This window comes from Carcharodon carcharias, chromosome 13, assembly GCF_017639515.1.
Source record: "Carcharodon carcharias isolate sCarCar2 chromosome 13, sCarCar2.pri, whole genome shotgun sequence".
Lineage (NCBI taxonomy): Eukaryota > Metazoa > Chordata > Chondrichthyes > Lamniformes > Lamnidae > Carcharodon > Carcharodon carcharias.
Window position 1 is genome coordinate 71,257,498 of NC_054479.1, and position 27,423 is coordinate 71,284,920.

The following is a 27,423-nucleotide window of genomic DNA, read 5'->3' on the forward strand; positions in this document are numbered from 1 at the left end:
GAGTTCTCCCAGTCTTCTGGTCAATATTTATCCCCAACCAACACACCAAAAACAGATAATCTGTCATTTGTCTCACTACTGCTTACGGGATCTTCCCGAGTGCAAATGGGCTGTGTGTTTCTCTGCATTATCACAGTGACTATATTTCAAAAGTACTTCATTGGCAGGGAAGCACTTTGCATGTCCTCAGTTTGTGAAAGGGGCTATAGTGATACATAGATCACAAAATAAATCACAGTTAAGGAAGGCACTTTAGGCCATCTTAATTCATCCAAAGAGTCTGCAAAGGAATATAAATAAGTTAAGTGAATGGAAAAAAAAATGGCAAATGGAGTATAATCTGGGAAAATATGAGGATGTTCACTTTGGTGGGAAGAATAGAAATGCAGAATATTATTTAAATGGAGAGAGAATACAGAATGCTGCGGTACAGAGGGATCTGACTGTCCTTGTACATGAAACACAAAAAGTTAGCGTGCAGATACAGCAAGTGAGTAGGAAAACAAATAGAATGCTGGCCTTTATTGCAAAGACGATGAGGCATAAGAGTAGGGAAGTCTATGAACAGTACATGGTATTGGTGAAACCACACCTGGAGTACTGTGTACAGTTTTGGTTTCCTTACTTAAGGAACGATATATTACATTGGAAACAGTTCAGAGAAGGTTCACTAGGCTGATTCCTGGGATAAATGGTTCGTCTTATGAGAAAAGGTTGAGCAGGTTGGGCCGACATGCATTGAAGTTTAGAAGAATGAGAGGTGATCTTCTTGAAGCATACAAGATCCTGAGGGGCTTGACAAGGTGGATGCTGACAGGATGTTTCCCCTCATGGGGGAATCTAGAACTAGGGGACAGTTTCAGAATAATGAGTCTCCCATTTAAGATGGTAATAAGGATGAATTTCTTCTCTCAGAGGGTCATTAGTTTTTGGAATTGTGTTCCCCAGAGAGCAGTGGAGGCTGGATCACTGAATACGTTCAAGCCTGAGTTAGACAGATTTTTGACCAACAAGGAAGTCAGGGGTTATGGGGGACAGACAGGAAAGTGGTGTTAAGGCCACAATCAGATCAGCCATGATCTTATTGAATGGTGGGGCAGCCTCAAATGGCCCTGTGGCCCACTCTTGCTCCTATTTCTCATGTTCTTCTCTGTAACATTCACCTCAATCAGTCCCTGTGGTAGTGAGGTCCACATTCTTACCACTCTCTGGATAATGAACTTCCTTCTGAATTTCCTATTGGATTTCTTGGTGACTACCTTATATCACAGAATCACACAGTGCAGAAGAGGCCCTTCAGCCCATCGAGTCTGCACCAACACCTACCTACCTAATCCCATTTACCAGCACTTGGCCCATAGTCTTGAATGTTATGACGTGCCAAGTGCTCATCCAGGTACTTTTTAAAGGATGTGAGGCAACCCGCCTCCACCGCCCTCCCAGGCAGCGCATTCCAGACCATCACCATGCCCTGGGTAAAAAAGTTTTTCCTCACACCCCCCTAAACCTCCTGCCCCTCACCTTGAACTTATGTCCTCTTGTGACTGACCCTTCAACTAAGGGGAACAGCTGCTCCCTATGCACCCTCTCCATAAGACCATAAGACATAGGAGCAGAAATTAGGCTATTCGGCCCATCGAATCTGCTCCGCCAGTCAATCATGGCTGATAAGTTTCCCCATTCTCCCGCCTTCTCCCGTAACCTTTGATCCCCTTACCAATCTAGAACCTATCTATCTTGGTCTTAAATACGCTCAATGACCTGGCCTTCACAGCCTTCTATGGCAATGAATTCCATAGATTCACCACTCTCTGGCTAAAGAAGTTTCTCCTCATCTCTGTTCTAAAAGGTCTTCCCTTTACTCTGAGGCTGTGCCCTTGGGTCCTAGTCTCTCCTACTAATGGAAACATCTTCCCCACGTCCACTCTATCCAGGCCTTTCAGGATTCTGTTAGTTTCAATCAGATCCCCCCTCATCCTTCTAAACTCCAGCGAGTATAGACCCAGAGTCCTCAAACGTTCCTCATATGTTAAGCCTTTCATTCCTGGGATCGTTCTCGTGAACATCCTCTGGAACCTCTCCAGGGCCAGCACATCCTTCCTGAGATACGGGGCCCAAAATTGCTCACAATATTCTAAATGTGGTCTGACCAGAGCCTTATAAAGCCTCAGCAGCACATCCCTGTCCATGCCCCTCAATCTTGTACACCTCAATCAGTTCGCCCCTCAGTCTTCTCTGCTCCAATGAAAACAACCCAAGTCTATCCAACCTCTCTTCATAACTTAAATGTTTCATCCCAGGCAATGTCCTGGCGAATCTCCTCTGCACCCCCTCCAGTGCAATCACATCCTTCCTATAAAGTGGCGATCAGAACTGCACACAGTCACTCCAGCTGTGGCCTCACCAAGGTTCTATACAACTCCAGCATGATCTCCCTACTTTTGTAATCTATGCCTCGATTGATAAAGGCATGAGTCCCATATGCCTTTTTCACCACCCCACTAACACGCCCCTCTGCCTTCAGAGATCTATGGACACGCAAGCCAAGGTCCCTTTGTTTCTCAGAACTTCCTAGTGTCATGCCATTCATTGAATACTTCTTGTCAAATTACTCCTTCCAAAGTGCATCACCTCTCACTTTTCAGGGTTAAAGTCCATATCGATGGCCTCTAGTTATGCTCTTCCTCAAGTGAAAACACTCCCTCTGTTTACTCTATCAAACAGTTTCAATTCATGTGTCAATCATGTTCCCACAGATTAAAGTGTTCACACTCACAGAATTGTTACAGCGCAGAAGGAGGCCTTTCAGCCCATCGTGTCTGCACCTGCTCTCCGAATGAGCAACTCACTTACTTCCATTCTCCTGCCTTCTCCCTGTCACTCTGCACAGTTTCCTTTTTCAGATGATTGTCTAATTCCCTTTTGAATGCTTCAGTTGAACCTGTCTCCACCACACTCTTAGGCAGTGCATTCCAGACCCTAGTCACTCGCTGTGTGAAAACATTTTTCCTCGTGTCATTTTTGCTACTTTTAGCAATTACTTTAAATCTGTGCCCTCTCATTCTTGATCCTTTCACCAATGGGAACAGTTTCTCCTAACTACCCTGTCCTGACCCCCCATGAATATCAAATCTCCTTCTTTAAGATGCTCCGTTAAACCTGTCGCAATATCTCCACCTCTATCTGATTAACACTCCTGTGAAGTACCTTGGGACATTTTATTACATTAAAGGAATTATATAAATGCAAGTTATTAAATCATGGTGCAGTCCACTCATCCCATAATAGTATAAAAGCAAAACGAAGTGGATGATGGAAATCTGAAACAAAAAGCAGAAAACGCTGGAAAAACTCAGCAGGTCTAGCAGCATCTGTGGAGAGAGAAACAGAGTCCATATGACCCTCCAAATATTAACTCTGTTTCTCTCTTCACAGATGCTGTTCGACCTGCTGAGCTTTTCCAATATTTTCTGCTTTTTGTTTCATCCCATAATAGTGCCTACTCTCACTATCACCAATTATCCTGTTGCATCTGCCATTACAGCAAGTTGACTTTAAAAACTGACTGTTATAACAAACAGTCATTCTGTCAGTGCACATGATCTAAGAATTCAATCTCCCTATTCTGCTGATATTTATCAACCATTTGAATTTCATTCTTGCAATTTACTATCTCCCTGGAGCCACTAGATGGATTACTGACAATCTGTCAATTGCTCCACCTGCATCTTAAACCCCAAGCACAACTGTTAGAACTGGAAAAAAATTAATTTTCCAGCTGTTAAATAAAGTTATTAAATTATTTAGCATATTTTCCATAATTACACTATTTTTATCATACATTACAGATTCACAGATCATTAAAAATAGCATTGCAGGTTAAAGAAACATTCAAAAATGACAGCAAGTGTGAAGATGGATGTTATCTTTTTTAATATTTTTGGGAATATGGTGGTATTCTGTAAAGAAGGCTGTGTGTGTCCATGAGTAATTAAACTGGGGGAAGATTAGTAAAGACAGCTTGTCTGTGGGAGCAGAGAGATGAAAGGTAAAATATTACAAGCTTTCATTAAAAAAGCTTTGGCAGGGCACTTGGATAAGCTCAAGGTTATCAACACGGTTTTGTGAAAGGGAAATCATGTATAACCAATTTATTGGAGTTCTTTGAGGAAGTAACGTGCTGTGGATAAAGGGGAACTGGTGGATGTACTGTACTTAGATTTCCAGAAGATATTTGAGAAAGTGCCACATCAAAGGTTATTGCGGAAAATAAAAGCTCATGATATTGGCATGGATAGAAGATTAGCTGGCTGACAGGAAACCGAGTAGGCATAAGTGGGTCTTTTTCAGGTTGGCAAGGTGTAATGAGTGGTGTGCCACAGGGATCAGAGCTCGGACCTCAACTGTTTACAATTTATACAAATGACTTGGGTGAAGGGATTGAAGGGATGGTTGCCAAATTTGCTGATGACACAAAGATAGTAGGAAAGTAAGTTGTAAAGAGGGAATAAGGAGGCTACAAAAAGATATAGATAGGTTAAGTAAGTGGGCAAATTTCTGGCAAATGGTGTATAATGTGGGAAAATGTGAAATTGTCCATTTTAGCAGGAAGAATAAAAGAGAATCATTTTATCTAAATGGTGAGAGGTTGCAGAACTCTGAGATTCAGAGGGATCTGAGCGTCCTAGTGCATGAATCACAAAACGCTTTTATACAGGTACAGCAAGTAATTAGGAAAGCTAATAGAATGTTATCATCTATTTCAAGGGGAATTGAATATAAAAGTAGGGAGGTTATGCTTCAGTTATACAGGGCATTTTGAGAGACCACATTTGGAGTACTGTGTACAATATTGGTCACCTTACTTAAGGAAGTAACCATGTTGGAAGCAGTTCAGAGAAGGCTTACCAGACTAATACCTGGAATGGGTGGGTTGTCTTATGAGGAAAGGTTGGACAGGCTAGGCTTGTGTCCGCTGGAGTTTAGAAGAATAAGAGGCGACTTGACTGAAACAAAGAAGATCCTGAAGGGTCTTGACCGGGTGGATGTGGAGAGGATGTTTCTTCTTGTGGGAGAATCTAGAACTATGGGTCACTGTTTAAAAATAAGGGGTCACTCATTTAAAACAGAGATGAGGCGAATTTTTTTCAAAGGGTTGTAAACCTTTGAAACTCTCTCCTGAAAAGGTGGTGGAAGCAGCATCTTTGAATATTTTTAAGGCAAAGGTGGATAGATTCTTGGCAAACAAAAAGGTGGGATGCAGATTTTAGGTTACTATCAGATCAGCCATGATCTCATTAAATGGCAGAGCAGGCTCTAGGGGCTGAATGGCCTACTCCTGCTCCTTGCTCGTATGTTCATGCATTTGTACTGAGAGTCAATGGTGAAATTGGAATACAAGTAAATAGGTTGAGTTTTAAAATTTGCATTAGGTGATAGGTAAGGACTTGACTTTTCAGCAGCTAAGTTTCAAAGGGAGTTTGAGGGACTTTTACAATTCACAAAGATTTCATAAGTAAACAAAGGAAGGTTATTGAATTTTATCTGGCCCAAAAACGGAGGCAATAGGAAGACGTGAAAGATTATATTTTTGAAAAGTTGAGTTCAAAGAGGTGCTTAGGGCAATGGAGTCTAGGATGAAAGGGAAAAGAAAACACTTAAGGGAGATGTTTAGTTGAGTGTGTTGGCCGTGTGGTGGAGATGTTCTGAGACCAGCTCTGTACTGAGAAAAGTTGTGGGAATTTGAAGCAGTTTCAAGCCAGAAAAGTCTTTGTTTCCAGAAAGCAGTCTGTTTCTGAGCTTCCTTTGGATTTCCACAGCAGAGTGGAAGAGAGTGAGAAGTCATGTGGGAGACTTCATTAAAATAGCAGCAGATTTTGGCTTGGGTAATATTACTGGATTTTTATGGTTAAAAATCTTTAAGGGAGCTGTTGTTAAGTAGTTTACTTATGTGTTCCGACTGGGAGGCATTCAGGGGCTGGGGGAAGCCGTACATTAATCCTGTTCAGGCTTCGGTTGGGAAGTGGGGGTAGGGAGGACACCACCATCCACAGGCTCCTTAGTATCAGGCACCCCACCTACCCACCCCCCAACATAAGGTCTTAACCCTGCATGGGGGGCTCCCTCTCCCCCATGTCTCCACCAGCACTCCAAATCGCCCTGCGCAAGACCCCCCAAAACTTACCTGGTCCTAGATGCCCCCCCCCCCCCGCCCCATAGACTCTGGGGACTGCTTGTAGTCCCAGTGTTATCTATTGCAGCTTCTGGGACTAGAGAGCTGCCAGGCAATTTAGGGGAAACGGTGGCGTAATAGCAACGTCACTCGACTAGTAAGCTAGAAGCCCAGGCTAATGCGTGGGTTCAAATCCAACCAGGGCAGCTGGTGAAATTAAAAGAATCTGGAATTGGAAGCTAGTCTCAGTAATAGTGACCATTAAACTATTGATTTTTTAAAAATAAAAACCATCTGGTTCACTAATGTCCTTTAGGGAAGGAAATCTGCCATTCATACCTGGCCTGGCCTACATGTGACTCCATACTCACAGCAATGTGGTTGATTCTTAACTGCCCGCTGAAATGGCCAAACAAGCCACTAAGTTCTAGGGTAATTAGGGATGGGCAGATAAATGCTGGTCTTGCCAGCAACACCATACCCCATGCAGGAATAAAGAAAAATCAGATTGGTTGGCAGCTCTGAGTCAGGACTTCCTCCCGATTGAACATAAGAACTAGGAGCAGGAGTAGGCAATTCAGCCCCTCGAGCCTACCCCGCCTTCATTACGATCATGGCTGATCTAATTTCGGCCTCAACTCCAATTTTCCGCCCTCTCCCCATAACCTTTCAACCCGTTACTAATTAAAAATCTGTCTATCTCCTCCTTAAATTTATTCAGCGTCCTGGCATCCACTGCACTCTGAGGTAGTGAATTCCACAAATTCACGACCGATTGAGAAAAGTAATTCCTCCTCATCTCTGATTTAAATCTACCACCCCTTAGCCTAAAACTATGGCCTCTCGTTCGAGAATGCCCCAGAAGGGGAAACATCTGCTCCACGTCTACTTTGTCTATCCATTTTAGCATCTTATATGCCTCAATTAGATCTCCTCTCATCCTTCTAAACTCTAGCCAGTATGGGCCTAAACTGCTCAATCTCTCCTTATAAGACAATCCCGCATCTCTGGAATCAATGTAGTGAACCTCCTCTGAACCTTGAGGGGCGTAAATCCCGTCTCCAGCCAAATAAAACTCATTAGAGCGTGAAATGGCTGCAGGGCAGCCAGTATGGGCAGGGATGTGTTTGCCACTGACTCCTCAGATGGCAGGATAGGAAACTCCACCAAACAAAATATCCTGGCCCATTTTACTAAAATAATACGGAGGCACTGGAGAGGATGCAAAAAGAAGATTTTCAAGGATGATACAGAAATGAGAGGTTATGCATATCAGGAAAGACTAAACGAGCTAGGGCTCTTTTCTATGGAAAAGAGAAGGCCGAGGGGTGATACAATAGAGGTCTTTAAAATTATGAAAGAGTTTGATAGAGTAGATACAGAGAAAATATTTCTGCTTTTGGGGAGTCCAAAACTAGGAGCCATAAATGTAAGATAGTCACTAATAAATCCAATCAGGAGAAACATCTATAGAGTGGCTGGAATGTGGAGCTCACTTGGAGTGGTTGAGGTGAACAAAATAGATGCATTTAGAAGGAAGCTAGATTAATACACAGGCAAGAAAGGAATAGAAGGATATGTTACTAGATTGAGAGAAACATCAGGATAGACTGCTTGGGCCTGCTTCCTGTCTAAGTTCTATGCAATTCTACATTCCTATGACATTCACAAGTATTGGTTTTAATTTAAACATTGAAGTACAGCCACACATTCTCCACACCTGCTCAGACACAGGGGAATCAGTAGGCAGGAGAATCTTGTTCTGGATAAGTCCCACTCGGACTACTCGAGGCTGACGGAGCTGCTCGGGAGAGGCCTCAAACCCAAAAGCCTTCAACTGAAAATCCTTTTCCAGGGATGCTTCCACAGCAGATTTCAGCAAATCCAACTTTCTGAAAAAGAGCCAAATCAACATTTATAATCAATCTCTGACAATCTGGAAGTCTGGCTTTTATTTATATTACTGTGTCTGCCCAAAATCTTAGTTTCTGAAAGATAGATGCCATGGGAGAAGAAAATAAAAATCAAAGCTTTGAGGATTCAAGTGCAACAATAAATTGCCTCATGTGTCAAGGGTTAGTCAATCTCAGTTGTGGCAACAGCAGATTGATTTCCTGTTTTGGAGAGCTAGGATAAGAAGTTGATGGATATGTGCCTATTGGAGAACAGGCAGGTCTGGATTAGCATCTTACTTGGTGCTCGTGGGATCTGATAAATGAATGATAAGGTGGGTGCAGATGGGACTGGTTGCTTTGACTTCAAACTGTAACCAGAATAACAAAGTAAATGTGAGAGGAGCTATCCTTTTAGTCTATCTGTAGTAGCCAGACGTTGTATATTAGGAGGTACCGTTGTAACTTTGAACATTGATTTGTGGACATTACTCTGAGATTCTTTTGCCCTCCATTCATCATGATCTTTCTGCAGCTGCTGATCTTCCCCAATCACCTTTGATGCCCCTTCAGTCTCTGCCAGCCTGGTTGCTCGCCCAGTATGGCCCTCATCATCACTTCTCAACCACAAGAGTTATCAAGCAGCCTCTCTCTCGCTCACACCCAGTTTAATCACCCTGAATAGATCTGGCTGGACCACATCAAGCTCACTCGAGACTCACTTCTTAGTCAAATCTCGTACTATTCCAGGATGACACTGGAAAGAATAGGGAACTTCACCGTGTCTTTACCGTCATACTTCTCTTAAAACCTTTTCTCCCTTCCACCCTCATCTTCAAAAAAAATACAAGGAGCTCACAACCTTCTTTCTCATTAAGATCCACATTGTTATGTTGCCTCTGGTGTTTCCCAATCTCCAACACCCACTTCACCCCACCCTCACCCCCAACTCCCTCGGTTTCTGTTGCCTCCCTTGGTCATCTTCCCCATGAGACCTCCTCCTCTAGATCCCTTGAGCCTCATTCTTACTAAACTGCTCATCACCCAACTATACAGGAAATTTTGGTGAGGCAACATCTGGAGTCCTGTATGCAGTTTTGGTCTCCACGTTTAAGACAGGAATATACTTGCATTGGAGGTGGTACAGCAAAAGTTCACTAAATTGGTCCTTGGGGTGAGGGGTTGATGATAGGCTGAGTAAATTGGCCTTATATTCTTTAGAGTTTAGAAGGTTGAGAGTCAATCTCATTGAAACCTACAAAATTCTGAAGAGGTTTGATAGGGTGGAAGCTGAGAGATTGTTTCAGCTGGTTGGGGAATCGAAAATACGGGGGCACAGTCTCAGGATAAGGGACCGATTATTTCGGACTGAGATGAGGAGATATTACTTTTCAAGGGCTGTAAATCTTTGGAATTCTTGACCCCAGAGGGTTGTGGATACTCCATCGTTGAATACATTTAAGGCTGGGATTGACGGATTTTTGGTGCTTAAAGAAATTAAGGGATATGGGGAGTGAGTGGCAAATGGATTTGAAACCCAAGATCAGCCATGATCGTATTGAATGGTGAAGCAGGCTCAACAGGCAGTGTGGTCTACTCTTGCTCCTATTTCTTATGTTCTGGTGTTCAACCGAGCTCGCTAAGATTGTAAATGCTTCCTATTTGTCAGTTTATTCTCAATTTCTATTGTCCCCCTCCCTCCCTTTCAAAGCCACCCACTCCTGAAACAAAAACAGCTTTAACCACTCGACCTTGCAAGCTCCCACCCTACCTCCAACCTTCTTATTCTCTCCAAGGTTCTTAAACATATTTTCACTTTCAAGTCCCTGGGGTAAGGTTTAACCTGACAAACGGTAAGGTAGGATTGGGGTGGGGTGTCAGTAATTTTAAAAATCTGAATTCTGCCTCCAACTCACCCACTCCTGATTTTGCCAGAGGTGGGACAGGGGGCAGGCCATCAACAGACTCCCAGGAGCTGGACTGGCATTTGAAATATTACAATGAGTCTGTATAATCATCATTTTAAATTTAGCCCGAGTGGTCTGGCTTTCCAGAACTTGGGAAAGCTGGCTGATAAAGGGAGGCGAAGACCGCTGGATGTCAGAGGGAAGTGCCTTTCCACTTGCTGGATCCAATATACCAGCTTCACCAACAACCCCCCCACGACCACCACCCCCCACAACTAACACAATGATCAATGTTCCCCCACCACTTCCCAAACAAGCCTTCTTGATTTTCTACCACCCCCAGTCTCCCCAATATTAATGGATTCCAGATTCTGGCCTTCCTCCATCTCCTGCACCTTACCCTGCCACATTCCATAGCTTCTCTCCAGTCCCCTGTTGCAGTCTAGTACTGCAGGCCTACCCACCAGACAGCCAGCGGTCTCTCAACCTGACTGGGCGCAGCCAGGAAACAGACAAAATTAACTGTTACTCGGGTCATTGTGTTCACTTTGGGACTTGTTGGAAACCTGTTCTTCCATCATGGCTGCCCCCAAACATTCACACATAGCAGAAGTCACATGACTATGGCAAGCCAGGTAGGACACTTCGTAATGATTGCATTTTAAAACCCAAATATCCCCTTTTCCATAACAATCAGACAAATTTACATGCAATGTCACATGTAACTATGAGTTGCCCAAGTTACCCACTATACCACAACTGTTCTCATGCACTAACAAACTGTTTGTTATCCTCGTTAGTCTCTGCAACTGCATTGCATACATATCGAAAGGGGGTGGGGATGGGGGAGGGAGCTCACGACCTAAAGTTGTTGAATTCAATATTCAGTCCGGAAGGCTGTAAAGTCCCTAGTCGGAAGATGAGGTGTTGTTCCTCCAGTTTGCGTTGGGCTTCACTGGAACAATGCAGCAAGCCAAGGACAGACATGTGGGCAAGAGAGCAGGGTGGTATGAGCAGGATTTGTAGGGTGAGATTGCCAGGACAAGTGCATAATGGTCTAATAGTGAATCAGTAGCCTGCTTTACACTGCACATGATTCTCAAGAGTCCTCTCCATCGACTTAAATCTTGTCCTTTTGTCTACTTACCTATTATCCCACTCCATCTTGGTGCTTTTTATGAGTTTTTTGAGGTATCGAAATATTGTGATAACGTTGTATGCATAGTAGATATTGAAAATATGTTGTTGTAGTGAGAAGCAGCAACAGACTTGCTGATCAAGAAAACACAGATATAATTGTGAACCATTCAGTCTTTGTCCTCTGGCTTCTTAAAGCTTGTGTTGCACAGAGACACCCGAGGACTCCAATGCTTCTCACTGATAGTGAAGACCTTTGTTGTTCAACCATTCCACTTTGTTGCTCAGGAGTCTTTTGATCTTTCTACCCTGTGAGATTACTAACAAAATAAAATCCAATTACACCCCTTATATGAAATAATTATATTGAATAATATCATGCACCCGGGCAGGAGAATGTCTTCTTCTACTTCTACAGAATGGAAAAGATCTTGTGCAGTTTAATGGGTTGCAATTATTGAATCTTTCCCCCAAATATGAATTTTCTGTCACTGTGTGCATATGGTGCAAAGTGCAAAACATGTTAATGAGAGTTGAGGCAGTCAACAAAATCAATGTTGTCATCTGCAAAGTGTTATAAATAACTAATGGGATATTTTCCTATCAAATTAACAATATTGCATAATGCTGTTAAAGTAAAATTTGTACTCCCTGGTTTATTTAATAGTTATGGTGGGATCACCTATAGGGTGCACACAAACTAACACTGCTTTATATTGTTGCTGCTCTGAATATTAATGACCCTTGTTAACATAGTGTCCTTATGTTACATATTCAACATACATATATATCAGACGATATTTGTAACCAGGCGCCAACAATGCATGTCATCATTTTACTAGGACCTTTCTGTAACTGGTGAATCTTGAAAGGGGGAAAAAATACTATGCCTGACGGAGGGGAAGCGTTAAGCTGAGGGGGAGGGGGATGGGGAGGGGGAGGAATAAGGGGCCTGGAAACAGGGAAACACCAGGGCCCCTGATTTCTCTCCCTGGCCTGGGTGTGGGAAAGAAGATCAGCAAGGGTTGAAATCAGTGCTGAGAAAGCCAAAGGATTCCTCAAGGGGCCTAGAGGGAGCACTCCTGTTCCTCCTGAACAAAAACAGAATTACCTGGAAAAACTCAGCAGGTCTGGCAGCATCGGCGGAGAAGAAAAGAGTTGACGTTTCAAGTCCTCATGACCCTTCGACAGAACTTGAGTTCGAGCCCAGGAAAGAGCTGAAATATAAGCTGGTTTAAGGTGTGTGTGTGGGGGGCGGAGAGATAGAGAGACAGAGAGGTGGAGGGGGGGGGTGTGGTTGTAGGGACAAACAAGCAGTGATAGAAGCAGATCATCAAAAGATGTCAATGACAATAGTACAATAGAACACATAGGTGTTAAAGTTAAAGTTGGTGATATTATCTAAACGAATGTGCTAATTAAGAATGGATGGTAGGGCACTCAAGGTATAGCTCTAGTGGGGTTTTTTTTTTATAATGGAAATAGGTGGGAAAAGGAAAATCTTTATAATTTATTGGAAAAAAAAAGGAGGAAGGGGGAAACAGAAAGGGGGGGGGGGGGATGGGGGAGGGAGCTCACGACCTAAAGTTGTTGAATTCAATATTCAGTCCGGAAGGCTGTAAAGTCCCTAGTTGTAAGATGAGGTGTTGTTCCTCCAGTTTGCGTTGGGCTTCACTGGAACAATGCAGCAAGCCAAGGACAGACATGTGGGCAAGAGAGCAGGGTGGAGTGTTAAAATGGCAAGCGACAGGGAGGTTTGTGTCATTCTTGCGGACAGACCGCAGGTGTTCTGCAAAGCGGTCGCCCAGTTTACGTTTGGTCTCTCCAATGTAGAGGAGACCACATTGGGAGCAACGAATGCAGTAGATTAAGTTGGGGGAAATGCAAGTGAAATGCTGCGTCACTTGAAAGGAGTGTTTGGGTCCTTGGATGGTGAGGAGAGAGGAAGTGAAGGGGCAGGTGTTGCATCTTTTGCGTGGGCATGGGGTTGTGCCATAGGAGGGGGTTGAGGAGTAGGGGGTGATGGAGGAGTGGACCAGGGTGTCCCGGAGTGAGCGAGCCCTACAGAATGCCGATAAGGGGGGTGAAGGGAAGATGTGTTTGGTGGTGGCGTCATGCTGGAGTTGGCAGAAATGGCGGAGGATGATCCTTTGAATGCGGAGGCTGGTGGGGTGATAAGTGAGGACAAGGGGGACCCTATCATGTTTCTGGGAGGGAGGAGAAGGCGTGAGGGCGGATGCGCGGGAGATGGGCCAGACACGGTTGAGGGCCCTGTCAACGACCGTGGGTGGAAAACCTCGGTTAAGGAAGAAGGAGGACATGTCAGAGGAACTGTTTTTGAATGTAGCATCATCGGAACAGATGCGACGGAGGCGAAGGAACTGAGAGAATGGGATGGAGTCCTTACAGGAAGCGGGCTGTGAGGAGCTGTAGTCGAGATAGCTGTGGGAGTCGGTGGGTTTGTAATGGATATTGGTGGACAGTCTATCACCAGAGATTGAGACAGAGAGGTCAAGGAAGGGAAGGGAAGTGTCAGAGATGGACCACGTGAAAATGATGGAGGGGTGGAGATTGGAAGCAAAATCAATAAATTTTTCCAAGTCCTGACGAGAGCATGAAGCGGCACCGAAGTAATCATCGATGTACCGGAGAAAGAGTTGTGGAAGGGGGCCGGAGTAGGACTGCAACAAGGAATGTTCCACATACCCCATAAAGAGACAGGCATAGCTGGGGCCCATGCGGGTACCCATAGCCACACCTTTTATTTGGAGGAAGTGAGAGGAGTTGAAGGAGAAATTGTTCAGCGTGAGAACAAGTTCAGCCAGACGGAGGAGAGTAGTGGTGGATGGGGATTGTTCGGGCCTCTGTTCGAGGAAGAAGCTAAGGGCCCTCAGACCATCCTGGTGGGGGATGGAGGTGTAGAGGGATTGGACGTCCATGGTGAAGAGGAAGCGGTAGGGGCCAGGGAACTGGAAATTGTTGATGTGACGTAAGGTGTCAGAGGAATCACGGATGTAGGTGGGAAGGGACTGGACAAGGGGAGAGAGAAGGGAGTCAAGATAACGAGAAATGAGTTCTGTGGGGCAGGATCAAGCTGAGACGATCGGTCTACCGGGGCAGTTCTGTTTGTGTCCTGGCCCAGAAAGGGTGCTAAAAGGGACAGTTTCACTGTCAAGTTTCCCAAGCCCTGGGAAATCCGTGCAGCACTAGTTAACTTCAAAATGGGGTGGTATTGTAGGAGCCCAGTATAACTATGTTAACAAGTGCTCCACCACTCCACAGTGGAACATGCAGACACCCCAATATCCGCACAGCAGCCAGAGGGTGTGTGGCATGCTGGGTGGAGTAATATGAATTTGGTATTTTAACTTGCCTCCCCAACTGTCATGTTGGGGTTGACAAAGGCCAATAACTTCACTGAACATCTCCTCCAGAAATATCCCACTCCAGCTGGACTACCAAGGCCTTGGAGAGTTTGGGAGGAAAGAGTTCTGACTGAGGAAGTTCTTGGAATGGGTTTACAATGGGCATCCTGAATTTCAGCTATTGATGTCTCACAGGCCAAAGCATGGGCTCCAGCACGTCAGCAGAAACCCTAGGCTCTGCTTTGGCCTCCAGATGCCTCCATTAATTACTGACAAGCAGCTTTGCTCTTGCGGTGTCGTGTTTGGAATGGTTAGATGGCTCTGCTGGTAGCTCCAATCTCCAAGTGAATTCTCACTTACTCATCCAAATACTTTAAATAAGTGGCACTTGCGGCAACCTGACCTACTGTTCCTGTGGGAGCCTAAGTGAACAGCCACATATACAGGAACAAAGCTCCCAAGGCCACACACACTTGGATCCGGCCTTAGAACCATGGAAAAGTTACAACACAGAAGGAGGCCATTCGGCCCATCTTGTCCATGCCAGCCCGAGGACACCCAGATGCCCTTTCTAACCCCACCTTCCTGCACCTGGCCCATAGCCCTGCAGCTTACAGCACTTAAGGTGCAGATCCAGGTACTTATTAAAAGAGTTTAGAGTTTCTGCCTCTATCACCAACTTGGGCAGTGAATTCCAGACACCCACTACCCTCTGCGTAAAAAAGTTCTTCCTTCTATTCACTTCTCTCCCAAAGACCCAATACTGGTAGTAGAGCTTCCTGTCACATGATCCTATTTTGTGGAACTCTCTCCATAGAGCTCTCAGCCTCTCTTTCTACTTATAAAATCTTTTGATGACCTAACTCTTCAGCCATGCTCTCTACCTCCTCTCCAAATCGCACTCTTTCTAATTCATCCTCCACTCCCAACATACAGTGCCTTGGAACAGTTTCAACATTAAAAATGAACCTTATAAGTTGTTTCAGTATTCAACAATCCAAAAACCAACAACTTCAAAACTGTGGAATAATTAAAGTTTTAAATATTATAGTATTTCATCATCTTTTTCCTGAGTCAGTTCTTACTGAACTGGGTGCAGGGTCACTAGATATCTGCTCATTCCGGTTAATCTGTAAACACAAGATTGGTTACTAACAAAATCAGTTTTAGGGCCAGGTTAAAAGAAACATTTTGAGCAACTATTTAGCAGATCACTGAGAATTTTGAATGAAAGGAAGATATGCATTTATATAATATATTGTACATTCCACATCCTCAGGACACCTCAAAACACTTTACAGCCAACTCAGCATTCTTGAAGTGTAGGAACCATGCTAATGTAAGAAACATGGCAGACATTTCTACACAGCAAGACCCCACAAATAGAAAGGAATTATGACCACATAATTATTTGTGATATTCATTAAGGGATAAGTATTTAAAAAAGCATGCATTTACATAGTTTTTTTCACATCGCAAAGCACTTTACAGTCAATGAAGTTTTTTTTAAGTGTAGTCACTGTTGTAATGCAGGAAGATCAAGTGGTAATGGCACTGGACTAGTAATACAGAGGCCCAGGAATGCTCTGTGGATAGGGGGCCAAATACCACCATAGCAGCTGGAGGAGTTTAAATTCAATTAATAAATCTAGAATATAAAGCTAGTTTCATGGTCACCATTGCTATCAATGATCGCCATAAAAACCCATCTGGTTCACTAATGCCATTCTTACCTGGCCGAGCCCACAGGTAGCTACAATGTGGTTGTTATGGCACAGCAGATGGTAAATGCTGAGCTGCTCAAAACCCAGATGGAAACTTGAAACAGCTGCCACAGCTGTTTTGCAATTTGTATTTTTATTTTGAGATGTGTACCTTGAATTCAGTAGTAATCACTGAGCCTTGGAGGTTTTTTTTACAAAACTAAATTAAACATTAATTAAAATAAATTATTTTAAGCACATACATAGGTCTACAAATTACTACTATGATAACTCCTAAACCTCTAATTAATCTGGCTGCCAGTTACACCTCCATTAAGGCAACAGTGAAACCACATAGATTTCAACAGACCCAGGCAAAGCACACAATACCCTGGACAGTGATATTTAAAATGAATTCTCTTAGCTTCGGTTCCTGGAGACAGCAGCTTGGTACATAGAGGCTGGAGGCTTTCCACACTTGTTAGATCTTAGAATGCCTTCTTCCTTACACATAACCTCATTTCCTTTATACATCTTTCTTCCTTTTTAATGTAAATCCCATTGTTCCAATGTCTTTGCAACTTTACTTTTTCCATAATAGAAATCTTTCATAGGGCTCATATTATCAGTAATCTTTAGGAAAAATAAACACACATTTAGCTTAGTCTCTGTTGGCTAGGTGTAACATCTTATCATCTCTTTGAATTCATGACTGGTTTATCTAAAAATGCAGATGTTCTTCACATTCTAAAACTTCAGCCATGTTTACGTATTTAGCATTTCAAACCTAGCTTCCCTTGTGATACATCAAAATGCCAGCTGTCTGTAATTCAGTTAAAACCGACACACATACCCTTTACACACAGATAAACTGATCCAAACCCCTCTATTAACCTACTTTTACAATAAGTTACAATATTATGAAAATTAATACATTTTCATGACAGTGGTTGACTCTTAACAAGAGTCTTAGCAAGTCATTCAGTTCAAGGGCAATTAGGGATGGGCAACAAATGCTGACCTGGGCAATGATGTGCACATCCCATGAAAAAGAGAGCAGCCAATTTGTGCACAGCAAGATCCCACAAACAGCAATGTGATCATGATCAGGTAACCTATTTTTGTTATGTTGATTACGGTAAGTATTGGACACCAGGGATAACTCCCCAGCTCTTCTTCAATACTGTGTCATGGGATCTGTTACATCCAACTAAGCAGGCAAATGTGGCCTCGCTTTATCATCTCATCCAAAAGATCACACCTCCAACAGTGCAGGAGGGTGAGAAACTTGAATTTCTATAGCATCTTTCACAAACCTAACACATCCCAATGTGCTTTACAGCCAACAGAGTACATTTAAAGTGTCACTGTTGCCATGTAGGAAAGGACAGCAGGCAATTTGCACACAGAAATATCCAGCAATGTGATAATGGCCTGAGAATCTGTTTAATAGACCCAGGGTCATGAGAAAGCTATAGATAGAAAAAATTACATAAACTATACTCCCTCAGAGTATACTGGAGCTTTTTGGTTACATTTCGTTTGCTTAATGACAAATTGAGGGTGTGGGTGAGTAACATTTTGTCTATCACAGATTATTGCTATTTTATTAACTACAGAAAAAGAATTGAAAGGAAGAGATGGAGCTAGTGAAAAGGACCAGAGGCCGGTCACTCTCCTGCGGCAACGGCTAGGTGATCACCCCGCGGTGCCCTCTGGGAGCTGTAGTTCACTCACCCACACTACACAGCGAATGAGGGGGGGGGGGGGAAGCGGGGGACTACATCACCCACAACACACTCCTCACCTGAGGTCTTTGCCGTACAGGATCCTCTGGAGTTGCCGGAACTGCTCTGGGTGGAGGTGATCCTCCAAACAGTCCTCCAGGGAACTCAGTACGCCATCTACCATCTTTGCCAACACGACGACACAGGGTCGGTACAAACTCCTCACGGATCCGCTTTCAGCGCGACAACTGCAGGAGGCCTGTCCTCGCCTGCTGATTGGCACAAACCCGCCCCCTGATTGGCCCATACCCTCGTCCCGCCTCCTGATTGGCCCATAACCTCGTCCCGCCCCCTGATTGGCCCAAACCTAGCTCCGCCCACAGCGCGAGGAGCAGTTGGGGGTGGGACAAAAACAAAAACAGAATTACCTGGAAAAACTTGGCAGGTCTGGCAGCATCGGCGGTGAAGGAAAGAGTTGACGTTTCGAGTCTTCATGACCCTTCGACAGAACTTGAGTTCGAGTCCAAGAAAGAGTTGAAATATAAGCTGGTTTGAGGTGTGTGTGTGGGGGGCAGAGAGACAGAGAGGTGGAGTGGGGGTGTGGTTGTAGGGACAAACAAGCAGTGATAGAAGCAGATCATCAAAAGATGTCAACAACAATAGAACAAAAGAACACATAGGTGTTAAAGTTAAAGTTGGTGATATTATCTAAATGAATGTGCTAATTAAGAATGGATGGTAGGGCACTCAAGGTATAGCTCTAGTGGGGGTGGGGAGAGCATAAAAGATGTAAAAAAACAATTTTTTTTTTAATAATAGAAATAGGTGGGAAAAGGAAAATCTATATAATTTATTGGAAAAAAAAAGAAAAGGAAGGGGGAAACAGAAAGGTGGTGGGGATGGGGGAGGGAGCTCATGACCTAAAGTTGTTGAATTCAATATTCAGTCCGGATGGCTGTAAAGTGCCTAGTCGTAAGATGAGGTGTTGTTCCTCCAGTTTGCATTGGGCTTCACTGGAACAATGCAGCAAGCCAAGGACAGACATGTGGGCAAGAGAGCAGGGTGGAGTGTTAAAATGGCCAGTGAAGCCCAACGCAAACTGGAGGAACAACACCTCATCTTCCGACTAGGCACTTTACAGCCACCCGGACTGAATATTGAATTCAACAACTTTAGATCGTGAGCTCCCTCCCCCATCCCCACCACCTTTATGTTTCCCCCTTCCTTTTCTTTTTTTTTCCAATAAATTATATAGATTTTCCTTTTCCCATCTATTTTCATCTCCCCAACCCCACTAGAGCTATACCTTGAGTGCCCTACCATCCATTCTTAATTAGCACATTCGTTTAGATAATATCACCAACTTTAACACCTATGTGTTCTTTTGTACTATTGTTGTTGACATCTTTTGATGATCTGCTTCTATCACTGCTTGTTTGTCCCTACAACCACACCCCCACTCCACCTCTCTCTCTCTCTCTCTCCGCCCCCCACACACACACCTTAAACCAGCTTATATTTCAACTCTTTCTTGGACTCGAACTCAAGTTCTGTCGAAGGGTCATGAGGACTCGAAACGTCAACTCTTTTCTTCTCCGCCGATGCTGCCAGACCTGCTGAGTTTTTCCAGGTAATTCTGTTTTTGTTTTTGAGTTGGGGGTGGGATGTGGGCTTGAAGGAGGATGGGGTCGAGGGGGTGGGGTTGTTGGAGGATGGGCTTGAGGGAGGTTTGGGGTTGAGGGGGATGGGATTCAGGGAGGGTGGGGTTGAGGGGAGGAATGGGTGTGAGAGCCTTGCATTTCTCTAGCACCTTTCACCAACTAAGTCCCAATGCTCTTTCAGTCAACCGAGTACATTTATAGTGTTAAAAACAAAAAAAACTGCGGATGCTGGAAATCCAGAACAAAAACAGAATTACCTGGAAAAATTCAGCAGGTCTGGCAGCATCGGCGGAGAAGAAAAAAGTTGACGTTTCGAGTCCTCATGACCCTTCGACAGAAAAGAGTTGACGTTTCGAGTCCTCATGACCCTTAGACAGAACTGTCGAAGGGTCATGAGGACTCGAAACGTCAACTCTTTTCTTCTCCGCCGATGCTGCCAGACCTGCTGTGTTTTTCCAGGTAATTCTACATTTACAGTGTACTCACTGTTTTCATGTCGGATACAGCAGCCAATCCATGCACAGCAAGCTCCCACAAACAGCAATGTGGTAATGGTGAGATAATCTGTTTTTGTGATGATGACTGAGGGACAAATATTTGTCAGGACACTGGGGTGAGGTCACACGTTGAAGAAGGGAGATGTGGGTATTGGGACAAAGGGAGTGGAAGAGGGAGCAGTGAGGAATGTGAGAGAGGGGAATAGAATAGAGAGAGAGGAGTCAGTGGCGGTTCAGTGAGCTTTCCAGCGAGTAACACAAAGAAAAATGCAAGAGATATACGTGTACACAAATGAGGGAGGCCTATGGAAGAATGATATGTGAGGAGGTGATGGATGCAGGGTCATGGAGCGGAACAGATGGAGAGAATTTAATAAAATATACTCCCTTAGTACTACACTGAAGATTGTAGATATGGTACAGAGACAGGCCATTGAGCCCAACCAGCCCGTGCTGGTGTTTATGCTCCTCTCAAGTCTCCTCCCAGCTTTCCTCATTCAAATGTACCCTCTATTCACTTCTCGCTCATATGGTTATCTAATGCCCCCTTAAATGCATCAATACTTTTCACTTCAACCACTCTACGATAGGAAATTCCACATTCCCACCACTGTGCAAAGAAATTTCTTCTGAACTTCCTTTGACTTTTGGTGGCTATCTTACATTGATGCTACCTAGTCTTCTCACAAGTGGAAACACTCTTTCTCAGTTCACTGCATCAAAACCTTTCATAATTTTAATGACCCCTATTAGGTCGCCCATGGCCTTCGCTTATGACAGCAACCTATTCCTCCTTTTCTGATATGTATAACCTCAGATTTTGGGTGTCATCCTTGTAAATCTTACACACCCTCTACTGCCTCTATATACTTTTATCCACTGTTCAATTTTATCCCTATAGAAATATAACCTCATGCTTGGTTTGCTTTGTTAGGGTCTTGCTAACCTGTGGCGGAAGTTTTAGTGATTTGTGTATTTGTACCCCAAGATCCCTGTTTCCTCTACCCCATTTAGACTCTTATTTTCTAAGTAATATGCAATATCTTTTTTTTACCAAAATGTAATAGCTCACAATTCTTAATGCTGAAATTCATTGCCAATGAGAGAGGAACTTGTGCAATGTGAAAGAGGGGCAGATGAAGAGTAAGAGAGAGGGACATTGGGAATCAGTGGAGAGGGATGGATGGACTGCACGAGAGGGTCACATGGGAGAACAAATGATAGATGTGGGGACATGGAAGAAGGAAGTGTGGAGTGTGGGCGTACAGGAGAAAACACAGCGATGTAGGAGACTGGAATGCAGGGAAAGAACACATGAGTATGTGGGAGGAGGCCATGTAGAGGTTGCGAGATGCACTGAGATCTGACCCTCTGCATTTGATCAGACCTACCCTGCTGATGACCAATTTACTTTTCACTGAATAAGGTTGGAGTCAATTTGTGACAGTGTAATTACTTTATCAGCCTGTCAAAGTGAATGTTTTTTGACAGGTTGGTTTACATTTGGCTAATTGTCTTGACAGAAACAACTGTATTTGGATCTGGGCAGCACACTGAATGTTCACCCTCGGAGTCTCCTCTCTCCAGTATGGGAATCAAAGGCCATTTGATATCGAGTCAATGCCTTGGGTTCTTGGTGTGAGCTCAAGCTCCCAGCTCCAAATCAAGTGCAAAGACTTCTGAGATTCACAGCTCCAAAAATTACTTCCCTTTCACATCAAACTGGACCTCTGCACCACTGGTCTGAGCATGCCCCAGTAATCAAGATTCGAACTTTGGCAAAGAAGTGACACCAGACCAGTATAAAAACAGCTTTAAAGATCTCAATTACAACTAGTTTGAAGTGACCTCAATCTACTTGATAAGGTCTGTAGATCAAAACTAACATAAAGCTGTTGTGGGAAATGGAAGGGTCACACTGGCATAGCAAGGAAGGTGTTATTTTCATTCAGGCTAGATCTCCCTCTCTCACCAGTTCCCTTTCTCACAAAGGAAAGTAGACATTGCTGGTTCCTGAAAGCAGAGCAATAGGAAACACACAGAACTGATGAAACCTCATCCCTGCCTGACTTGAAAATATAAATTACACAGATGATGGCATTGTTGCATCACCAAACATCACCGCCAGAATTGGATTATTTTACTACAAGCAGATGCAAACAGCATAAAAGTTTACAATCCCACACACAGCAACACAGCCATCCAGATCAGGTTGATTCCTCAGAGGCTGAGCTTTTCCAAAAACAGCAACATTCCTCAAATCCCATTGCAAGGATCCTGTGTGTTCACCAACATGGTTTAATTACATTCTGATATTTGTGGTTCACTGTGACTCTGAGAACTCAGTAGTGAAACTCAGTGATTCATAGCCCTCTCAAGGAGTTTGGGAAAATCAGGCTGTATTCCTTATTCACATCTGTGCACCTCCAAGACCCTTAGACAAGACTAGAATCTTCTCCCTACATTACAACAGTGCCTACACTTCAAAAGAACTTTATTGGCTGGAAAACGCTTTGGGATGTCCTGAGGTTGTGAAAGGCAGAGTAAGAATACAAATTGCCCTTTTATCCCACAGTCATCAGACTGACTAATCAATCAAACAGATGTGCTGGTTGATATCTCAACTATCTTCCCAAGAACTCTTATATTTTTAAACGCAAGTGAATCGTCTTCTGCTTGTTTCACTAATTGTTCCACACATTGTTGTCTTGGAGGTGCACAGATGTGAATAAGGTATGATCGCTTAAAAATCTAGTTTTTTCAATCATTTGGTTATCTTCATTTGGGCTATTCCATTAACAGATCCCTGTTCCAGTCACTGCTTCAGTCAAATTTGGAAAATCATAAACACATCGAAAATGTTTTGTGGTATTTATACATATTCTTTACGGGAAGTGAAGTGAACTTATCATAACTCGTGTTCTGGGAGACTGGTGGGATCAAGTCGAACCTTGGTTTTTCACCCTGTTCAATTTTACTCTCCATGGAGTTGAACGCAAGTTCTGGTTGAGTTTTGAACAATCTCAAAGTGACTGGTGGGCTTTGGGGGTGGGGCAGTGGTACAGGGAGGAGTGGAGGCTAGGTGAATTGCTGTTGCAGAGAGCCCAACACAGGCATGACGGGCCAAATGGCCGCATTCTGTACTGTAAGATATAATTCAATAGCCTGAATGCAATTGCAGATTAACACACTCTTTCCTTCCAATGCAGGCTAAGCCAACATAAGGTGCATCTCAGTGCTAATCACGTTGCTGAGTGGTTGCATGCCTTAATTCATATGGGGTTATTACCACATAAAGCTAGCCTGCGCTACATAAAGTGGAGGCACATTCTAACTTCACCAAGTGCTGGAGGTAGCTGCATGGAGAAGAGTGTCTGACCTGCCAGAAAACTGATTAATGATGCAACAGGGCAGAGAGTGTGTTCCAAGGCTCTCCAACGCAGCCCTGGAGGCCGTGGTGCAGGAAGGGGACAGGAGAAGAGTTGGCCCTCCCTCCACAAGGGGTCAGAAGATCTTCCAGACAGACTGAGAAGGCAGTTTGAGCAGATAGCCATCACAGTGAGAGCCAGGAATGGAGTCCTGAGGACTTAGATGCAGTCCAAAGAAGTTCAATGATCTCACATTAATGGCCAAGGTCTGTGAATTCATCTTCAAATGCCCCATTCCACCAACTGCAGCATACTACCATCACTCACTCACCAACAATCTCAGATCAATCATGATTAATACCTCACAATCGTAGCTTACCATACCCTCACACCCACATCTCACAACCTGCACAACGACCAACTATTCAACCATGATAGGCACATTACGCAAACAGATTGCTTCCCACTTATTGACATTTGCCCCTCTCTTCCAAAACAAAGTGGTGTATAACTGGAGGCAGCAGCATATAAGTGGTTAGAGATAGGCATGGCTGCATGTCCTAACCCAGATGGAGGAGACAGTGGTCACTATCATGGGAGTGGACAGGACTAAGACATTTAGCAGCAGCTAGGATGAAATCACAGACGATGTTGGTAAGTTCCTACTAATCTTCCTTCTCACAAATCACTTCTCCCTCAAACCCACAATCTCCTCTAATTCACAAGCTGCAGATGGTGTAAACATACACCTCTTCCTTTCCCCCTCCCCTCACCTAAACTTTACCCTTCTGCCCTTCTCCTCCCAGATACCCAAGAACTAGAACCTGGTCAGGGAGCAGAAGGGCAATGATGAATAAGAAACACAGTTACTCACTCTCTCACACTCACAGACACCAGCTGCAAAAACATTGGCCTTACTTTAGAGGATAGTTCGCAGTAGGATCTATATGTGGTGAGACATTGGGCACAACTGGTCTGCAGCCAAGGCAAGGGACAAGGGTAAGAGAGATGCCAGCTTGCCAGAGGGAGTGCTCTTGAAGAGGACTCATATGAGCCTGTCGATGGCGTGGCTATAGAAGACATTAATGGGTTTTCACAACGAAATGCTTGGTGTAGGGCAGGCCTGCCAGAAGTACTGCTATCACTGTGAAGGAGCATGGAGGAGTCTGGTGTCACCCTGACACAGGGCTTTGCACAGAGCTTGAGACTCCCACCTCCCCAGCGTAGAAGTGGTGAGCAACTCCATGACAGCACTTGCAGGCCCAGTGTCCCATGTTGTCTCAGCTTCCAATGCAGCACGATCAGAAGCTACCCAATGTCTGGGTGTCACAGTGAAGGCACAGACTCAGGTCCTGAAAGCTTAGCTGCCATGAGGGTTCAGACTGGTGCCTGCATAGCTGTAGATGCCGGTGTTCAAAGGGGCCTGCAGCATCTTACAGCAGTGTAACTCATTGTGGAGGCACTGCCCCGGGGGAGTGGCAGTGGATCTGTGGAGCTTGAACCTGCTGTCCTCTCTCAGGAAATCAGCACTCACCCTCCCACTGCTGACACACTGCCAGTGCCCTGACTGATACCTGTCAGCCAGCCCAGACTACTGCCACCCGAGATGGCCCTCTTGGGCCAGAGCTGCTTAAGGTCATCCTGTAAGATCATCTGTAGTCTCCCCCACTGAAATTCTTCAGCCTTCCACCAGCCATGCTACAGCCATTCGGGTAGCACTGTGTAAGAGCACTGGGTCAGACAGTGACACAGGAAAGACAGACACAAAAGGAAGACACAGGGCGATTATGTTATGTTTGTATGCAAAGTGGCATAATTTTATTTGTCAGTTTGGTTGAAATGTTTAATTTGTGTCAGCTTTTATTTTAGTATTGTGGTCAAGCAGATGCTGTGATGGTCAGTGACAGAGGGAAGGTAAAGTATGACACTGTTGTTGAATGGGGAATTGGTATTGTGTTTACTGATATCACAGGGCTGTGTTGGTTTTCTCCTCCTCAGCCTGTTTCCCATATACCTGATGGCAAAAGGCTGTTCCCTCACGATGGCAACCACTGCGAATATTGACATCTTGAGTATTTCAGGTCTCCTCCAGGATCTGTCCAGGCACTGAAAGCTCCCTTTCAGCATTCTAATGAGCTGCACTATCACATTGTGTGGCAGTATGGTATATGATTGCTACATCGAGTCAGTTGGTCTGCAGGTAGCCCATGCTGCCTTTGCCTCAAATTCAGATGGCACAGTGGACTGCCACAGAATAAAGGCATCATGACTGCTTCCAAGATAATGGGCATTGACCTGCCTGATCTGCTGTGTATGGTCACACACCGGCTGGACGTTGAGGGAGTGGAATTTCTTCCAGTTCTGGGACATCTCAGAGTTGATGTGAGGCATCCACAAAGTAAAGTGTGTGCAATCAACCTCCCCCTGCAGCATGGAGAAGCCTGCGTTCACCATGTCTGCTTCTCTCTGCTCAGAGAGAATGAAATTTATTCCACTGTCTTTGCATTTGGAACCTCAAGGACCAGTGAATGATGAACTGAGAGATGTTGCAAATATCACCTGCTCCAGTTTGGAAAAATTCATGGGCACAGCTACCTTCATGGCTGTTGGCAGTGTTGTTCTTGCCTTCTCTGAGGTTGAGGTTGTGGCTGCAGCAGGTGGCCCATTTCAGCAAATCCTTGTACTGTTTCTAAAGAAATGTAATAAAATAGAGTGTTTTCTGAGCCGGATGTGAACTTCATCATACTGGACATTTCCTCAGTCTCCTGCTCAGAAGGGCTTTTTTTCATGCTTCCCAGATAAAATGGCTTGGGAAAGTTTTGTTTCTTCTTGCTCTTAAATGCCCTTGTTGAAGCAGAAAAGACTGACACACTGGGCAGAATCTTCTGCTCTTTAAAGATTTTCAGAAGTTTAGACCATTTTCAGGTCCAGGCCCCACTGTGTGTTCCATCGGAGGCAGCCAATAAACACGCCACTGTCACATTCACTGTCCAATTCTAGACAGTGAACAGGTTGCACTGGTTGGAGGGCCAGAGTGCCCCCTGATGTAGGGGGTGTCAGTGTCACTATAAAAGCTTCTGCCTGCCGTTTGTCACTGATGTTTAGGTCAGTGAACTACCCCTGGAGCAGACTGGGTGAATATGGCCTCCTGCCAAGAGTCCTTCTTCCCTCCTCCTCCTTCCTCTTTCAGCAGCTTGTCCTACTCTGTGTCACCTCTGCTCATTCACACTGTCATAGGTTAGTCTAGGGGGAATGCATGCTACTGCAGTGATGGTGAAGTATGTGGAAAAGCCAATCCAGTTTCAGTTTCCCAAGAAGCATCTGATCCAATGGGATCAAGGCGCTATCTGGAAAGCTCACTCAATTTAATTTTCATTTCCCTTTTCAAAGCATTTCTTTTCAGCTGAGCACACAGATTCTTGGCTCATCCCTGGTTCTGTGGGAGGTACGACAGAACAGTCTGGAACAATGTCCTGGTGCACAGTTTACTAGTGCTCCTGGGAAGGGTTGGAAATATGTTGCCATTCCTGTCACTGGGTCAAAATCCTGGCATCTCACTCCCTAACAGCACTGTGGGGGCACCTACACCACATGGATTGCAGCGGTTCAAGAAAGCAGCTCACCACCAACTTCTCAAGGGCAATTAGGGATGGGCAATGAATGCTGGTCTAGCCAGCAATGCCCAAATCCCAAGGAAGAATTTTTAAAAACCCAGAACTGAATAGACACTCGGCATATAGATCCAGCCTTCAGATTCTGTTGCATAGCAATGACCAAGGGTCTCAGTTCTAAGTTAATCATTACTCAGGTTCACGGAATAAGAGCAACTGACCCCAGTGTCATAGGTGAAACATGGAGTGGTAATAATTCTTTCAATCACAGTGACCTTGCTTCCATTTTGAACAACTCTGTCCAACAGCATATTGCTGTTTAATTTTTTTCCTGGATATGTGGAAATTATATTGTCGTATAAATTTAAGCTTGTTAATAAAAA

At 44.3% G+C, this 27,423-nt stretch overlaps 1 protein-coding gene across 1 annotated transcript in view; it reads right to left on the reverse strand.

Moving 5' to 3' along the window:
- Positions 1-18,192, reverse strand: part of upb1 (ureidopropionase, beta) — a 155,173-nt gene extending 136,981 nt beyond the window's left edge. Inside the window, exons 1-2 of the mRNA XM_041203549.1 lie at positions 17,984-18,192; positions 7,893-8,064 (exon numbers count right to left, since the gene is read on the reverse strand). Of these exons, the coding sequence (XP_041059483.1) occupies positions 7,893-8,064; positions 17,984-18,087 (276 nt within the window). The 5' untranslated portion in view covers positions 18,088-18,192. The remainder of the gene's footprint in view (positions 1-7,892; positions 8,065-17,983) is intronic.
- Between the last annotated feature and the right edge of the window lie 9,231 nt (positions 18,193-27,423).